The following is a 6,463-nucleotide window of genomic DNA, read 5'->3' as shown; positions in this document are numbered from 1 at the left end:
TTATTTTATATGTTTTAAGCAACAAAAACCAAGGCTAATTCCATCTATGTATAAATATATTTTGCAATAAAATCATTTCTGAGTCTGATTCTTATATTAAGTTAGAAAGACAGGAATCTAAAGAGAAACTAAATGGAAACGGGTGACAAACACTGAATCACAGCAGATTTCAAATCAAAGCTTAGTTTTGCCAGATGAGCTGCATTTCACCATCAGCGTTCAAACCTGCAAGAGTTAAAGCTGCCACATGGCTGCAGTGTGTACCAGCTGCTGTTTCCTGAGTCAAGGATCAACGCTCGGTTATTTCAAGATTGAGATTCAGCAACTTTTTATTGACTCAGCAAATTTACAACAATTTTAACAGAGGCATGAAGAGAAGGGTCACATGGTGGCGCTGCTACTTTCATGGTTCTCCTACAGGTTTGGTGCAAATCAGGAAACAACACTTTTTTAAATCAAAACATCAAATCAAAAACATCAGCGTTGCTCTACATATTTATGACAAATCACAAGTTTCATCTTTCAAACGTTACGATTTCAGATGTGATTTCAGTCCTCCACCCCAACTACCCCCAGTCTTCTCATCCGGGGCGCAGGTCGAGCTCATCAGAATCCATTCCTCTTCCCATCATCATCGACACCGGTGTCTAGACTCGGCCTAGTCTTCTCCTCCTTTAAAGTGGACATTGGATGCCCACCCTCTAAATGTATGCATCCAAAGTCCCCTTTAAATCTCGATAGCATCATGATTGAGTCTGGTAAGTCAACCTTCTGTGTAATTCTGCTAAGAAGTCTGACATCTACTCATGATCTGATCCAGTTTGGACTCGATGCTTTTCAGTTTTCCATGTGTGGTGGTGATGGACCGCTGAGGAAGAGATTGTCTCAACTGTTCAGCCAAGTTTGAGTCTATTTTCTTCTCACACCGGTCTCCGTAATAACCATCCTGACACTCACATAGCCATTCGTTGGAGTCGAGCAGCCTCTTACACTGTCCGTTACTACATGTGTGAGGAGTGCAGACGAGCATCTTCCAAGAGTAATGTATGGAAATCTTACTTGTTGAGTAACCCCATGTACAATCAACTCGGAAAGACGCTACTGGAAGCTCAACAAAATCTTCTCTAGCAGCTACTTGTGTTACTTTGGCTTGTTCTGTAAAAGCTACAGAGCCAGGACCCACTTGAGGAGTGCTCCAGGTGTACCTGCAGACTTGTAACCTGGTCTCCAGTTGACACGGCTGATTCTCAAAGCACCTTTTGGCTGTCTCTTTAATTCCTGTTTGATCTATGTTTTGTCCTTTTGCAGTGTAAGCCACAGCCACAGTGATCCCGTCTATGGGAATCTTAATCACATCAAACAGGATGTGATTTGAATTTTGAGCTTCATCATACACAAGAACCACCCAGTTGTACCAGTTGTACTTCGCGTCCAGTTTCTTTTTTATCTCATTAGCGATGGCTGTCTTGTCAGGACTAAGCTTTTTGGCGATCTCCTCTGCGTCGTCCGTCACGTATTGCGTGAGGTTGTTCAGGCAAGTCTCCACAGCTGCCCGTTGAGCTTCGTATACGTTTTTGAACATCTGCGCATGTTCAACTACTTTGCCCGTTGAGTCAAAGCCAATTAATTTCCAATAAACCTCGTTGAGCACTATCCCCTTCCACAGCAAACTACTGAAGTATAAGTTATACTTTCCGATCTCACTAATGCTACATTTAAATTTTCTCATCAGCAGGTTGTTGAGGTTTCTGCTGAGAGACGTGCTCTTGACCGTCAAGTAATGATAAAGGTTGGACACACTGGCCTCTGCCTGTGTGTACTCATAATAGTTGGTAAATAACTCTGCGAGTTGGTTATAGTCGTTAACCCCGGCCTTATTAAAAAACTCATCAAACTTCCTCCAGGCATTTAGGATGCGGAGTTCGTCTTGAGAGTAGACACTAGCGTAGTTGAACCATTCCACGTCTGTCGCCAGGTTGGCGATCTGTATGGACAGGGAGTCCAGCTTCCTGTTTACCTCGGCAAACCCTAGTTTCACCTCCGTCAACACCACGTCCTCCTGAGGAATGAAGATCAAGACCATGTTGATGAAAGAGGAGACCACAGCACCAATGCCAGGCGCCACGCTGGCAAAGCTGGCAATGCCCTTCATCAAACCAGTCAACTTAGTTGTGTCAATCTTTTCCATCACATCTTTAAACAGAGCCAAAGAGTCTTTCACAGTTTCCAGGCTTTTTTCTACTTTGTCTCGAGTGCCCGGGTCCAGGTCTCTCCTGGTCCTGTAGAGGGTGGTGGGGTTGTGAGGGTTATGTGACCAAGCAGAAGAGGTCGTCCAGTAGAGGAGGATCAGTGAAGCCAGCAGCACGGAAGCAGACCACCTGGTGGACGCCATGACTGCAACACACAAAGCATTGCATTGGTTTATTTCTGTGTATACTTTACACCCACCGTTCCTTTTAATGTGTGGAGGTATAGGTTGTAAATCCACATGGACACGTTTGTGTATGTTGGGTAAAATCAATATCCCACTAAAAAACAAAAACCTGTTGCGTTATCGTGCATCTACCACTTCTGGAGCGAATAAGACACGTTGTTTACTCAGTCAATCTCATCTGCAGCTGCCAACATCGCCCTGAGATTAGAGCGACATTAACACAACTATTATTAAAGTGCAGAAGTCTGCCTTTGGTTTCAGTAACATTCAATCCTGAAGACAGACTTACAGATTCTACGTAAGTTGAAATATCCATGTGTCTTCTTTTTGATAGTCCATGACTATCAAAAACATGTAATTTACATTAATGCTACTCATATATACATAGATTTAATCAGATCTGTGTATCCTGCTGTGTTATCATCTGGGACCAGTGATCCCAACTGTGATGAGCAGACAAACAAACGTAGAAGGTAACCAGAAAGGGGAAGTTGCGGCATTTTCAAATAATTTTCAAATAATAAAAAAAGTTCTTATACATTAAAACAAAGATGGAAGAATGGGTGAAAAGTGCAGACCTGGACCAAGGCCTGAAGAACTGGTTTGGTTCAGACAGCAGGTAAAGCAGCAGGGTTGAACACTTCAGTCTGGAGAGGAATCCTCTGAACTCGACAGGACAGAACCAATCGTTTTAAAGGGGAGCTGACTGGTCACGCCTTCCCTGGTGACCTTGTTTGAGGTACAGTAGGTGGAGAAAGCTGAGGCAGAGCTGATAACGAATGCATGACCCCCAAAATGAACTTCATTTAAAGATTTTATCACTTCGTATTTGCATGCAATACTGGAAAAAAGTTTTCTGGCACCCCATGCATTTGTGAAATATTGCATTAAGAATCACTCCTAGGTCTTCAAGTGCATTTTGTTTTAGTGAAATGTAAGTATTATAATATAAGATGTATCTGCAGTACTGGTCAATTTGTTTTGCATTAAGTGCAGCTAATACAAGTGATTTAAGTTGACTTTAAGGGGCAGAACATGACTGTATAACAATAGGGGTGATTGTGGCTCAGTAGGTAGATCGGTTAGCGGTTCGATCTCCAAAATGTGCCACATGCTGAAGTGTCCTTGAGCAAGACACTGAACCTCTGTGGCCGTAAAGCGTTTTGAGTACCAATAGGTAGAGAGCGCTACATAAAAGCAAGACCATTTACCATTGCCAATAGACAATAGTTAGAATTACCGAGCTAACAGATGAATTCTCCAAATTCTCCAAACCCAAATGCTCCCTTTTGCACGTGCTCTGTTCCTCCTAGGTTCTAACTGAATGTTTCAACAAGATAATGCCTCTTGCAACGGATCCAAGGCCAGTAGAACTTGGCTGCAGGAGCACAGTATCCAGGTGGTGGACAGCTCAATCCCCAGACAGTAGCCCCATTGAAAATCTGTGGTGGATTATCAAAAGGTCTGTTTCAAAGTGCGTACCAAATAATTTCGTATAATTAAAAGTAGTAATTCAAGAAGAAGGTGACAAGATTAGCCCTCAGTGTTAAATGCTTGTGGGAAAAATGCCAGCCAGGATTGGAGCTCTACTGCATGCTAATGGCAAGAGTACTAAATATTAATTTGATGATGTGATGGATGATTTATGTTATTTGTTGACTTTGACACTGACAATATTGAGAACTGACATATTGAAACTGTCAAGAATTTGTATTTGTTTGTGTCTGTCAAGGCCCAGACAGAACAAACAAGAGGCCAATAACCAGAAATGCAGTGGAGTGTACCAGGAGGACAGAGATGACAACATGTTTATCTTTCAGGCTAAAAGCCAGCAGGTGGATTCAGGACAAGCGAAGTTTGCCCCACTGAACTGTTATTTATTTGTTTTTTAAATGGCGTAAATTCTCGATAGTTACTGAGGAGAGTTTAATTATTAATGGAAATATGTGCCTTGCAGAAATGTTTCCATGTCAGCTGGTTTGATCAGTGCAGTAAAAGCACAACGAAAACATCTTCTGTAAGATGTTGCAAGGATGCCTCCGCAGGATCAGTACCAATTGCCTAAAAGTTTGACCATGTGTTTCCTTGTATCTTTACTGCACTGATCGTATCTGTATCTGGCTGTCGCATTCTGATTGTGTCACTCGATGGCCTGTCAGACTGTATCATTGTAGAAGCTGCAGCTCAAAAACAAGTTCTGGTCTACTCCCATCAAGACCAATCTCTGAAGGGCAAAGATTTTTTTCAGTCAAACAAATCAAATGTGTTGTTACATGATTGTTAATAGAAGCGCATAGGTGAATTAGCCCTACGTCATGTTTGGAAAATTGCACAGATCGGGGAATGCATGTGCGACTGTGTTTATATACAGTTTGTATAGTGATATCCCACACTGGCAAGACCGTGGGATCCACCAGCTGCTCTGCATCTGAGGAGAAGAGGAAAGGAGATTCTATGTCCTGCACAGTACCTGCGATTGCAATGTACTGTGCTGAAATGTGTATGATGATGCTGTCGACACGTATGAGAAGGCGTATGAGAGGGAGGAAAAAACAGACACGCAGTTCTCACAGCGGGAGGTCAGACTGGGACTTCTGGCGATGTGAAAGCACACCAAAGCCGGGTCGACCTGGGTCTGAAAATCCTGAGTAGACCCAGGAAAGGGGTAACAGTAACACATCAAGTTACGCTGTGTCTTGGTGAGTGAAGAAACACCATCCTAACCGTTGCCATGAGAAAAGTTTGCACTGTCATCAATGCGGATGAACAGTTAAACATCAGACGCAATGAATAAAGACTTCTGTTATAAATAGTTGTACATTTTATTATGTGGTTTGCTGCAGCTGTGGATACATTTTTTTTATCAGTTAAATATATTGTACAAACATGACACTGGGAAATCAAGCAAACACACTTTGTTTATAGAAAGATAAACCTTGGACTCTACTGTTCGCTAGGTCATATTTCAATTCTGCACTGAAGAAGAAGTTTGTCAAAGGTTTGGACAGGTTGTTTATGAATGTTTGGTGAACTTAATGCGAACTTCTGAGCAAACAGCAGCTAATTCGAGGATTAGATGATCATGATGTTTACTTTAGTTCAGTTTATTGACAGCTATGCCACCTGTCTGTGATACAGTTAACGTTCACGATAAGCAGATTTTCCGGTAAATATGCACAAGTAACTCTAGCTAGCTTCACTACCTGTGTTTTCACTCTGAGACCACTCACAACTAACTGACTTCACAGCTTTGTATCTGTTTTACTTTTTAACGACCTGCTGCTGACATCTTGTGGTCAGAAACCACAGCATATACGAGGCCTGGTGGAGTTCATGCCTAAAAAGGTCAGGTGCTAGAGAACTAGGGAAACCTGATGAGAAATGGCCTCCTGGAACAAGACATTGCTGGACAAGGGTTGGCAACATGGAGTTGTAGGAATGCTACTATACAAGCAATCCCAGAGAGAGGGGTTACATGCAATGGATACTTCGAAACTCACTATCAAGGCTAACAAAGAAACAGCTGTTAGCCCAGCGTGCCAACATCCGTAAATGAAAACTACTATCACAACTTGATGAAATACAACAACAATTCTACGGTAAGGGGGAGCCAGGATGAGAGGTCAGCGAGGAGATGTCCTCATCTCCCCCACAATCAGAGATTGGGTACCAAGCCCCAGCAGATACCAACAGCCTCAATAAACAGCTGAGGACCTGAGAATGAAGATTGTGACCCAGCTAGAATCCTGGAGCCCACAAAGAGTAGAAAAGAATGGTGATGGTAGATGTGGAGATACTTGCTGATGGCAACATCAGAAAGAGGGAACGGGAAAAGGCAGAGAAGAACCAAAGGTTGAAAGAGCAGCTAGAACAGATGTGGTTGTGCTTAAAGCAAGCATGGTTCCCGTAGTAGTATGACCCCCAAACTGGGAAGAGTGGCTCCAACAGATCCCAGGAACAATACCTGAAGCTTCAGTCCAGAAGAGTGCAGTCATAGGATCAGCTAAGATACTACACAGATCCCTTAAA

The 6,463-nt window shown here is 42.7% G+C and overlaps 1 protein-coding gene across 1 annotated transcript; it reads right to left on the bottom strand.

Annotated features, from left to right (window-relative positions):
* Positions 1 to 314: 314 nt before the first annotated feature.
* LOC124998082 lies at positions 315 to 3,109 on the bottom strand. Its single transcript, XM_047572270.1, has 2 exons — positions 3,013 to 3,109; positions 315 to 2,394 (listed from the first exon to the last, which is right to left on the bottom strand). The coding sequence occupies exon 2, from the start codon at positions 2,390 to 2,392 to the stop codon at positions 785 to 787; it is 1,608 nt and encodes a 535-aa protein (XP_047428226.1). The 5' UTR covers positions 2,393 to 2,394; positions 3,013 to 3,109; the 3' UTR covers positions 315 to 784.
* Between the last annotated feature and the right edge of the window lie 3,354 nt (positions 3,110 to 6,463).

Source organism: Mugil cephalus, chromosome 20, assembly GCF_022458985.1.
Source record: "Mugil cephalus isolate CIBA_MC_2020 chromosome 20, CIBA_Mcephalus_1.1, whole genome shotgun sequence".
NCBI lineage: Eukaryota > Metazoa > Chordata > Actinopteri > Mugiliformes > Mugilidae > Mugil > Mugil cephalus.
This window is presented reverse-complemented; position numbering and strand designations above follow the sequence as displayed.

What these genes read in the sequence shown, in the direction of transcription:
- LOC124998082 (XM_047572270.1), bottom strand. Translation starts at nt 2,392, where the DNA reads ATGGCGTCCACCAGGTGGTCTGCTTCCGTGCTGCTGGCTTCACTGATC.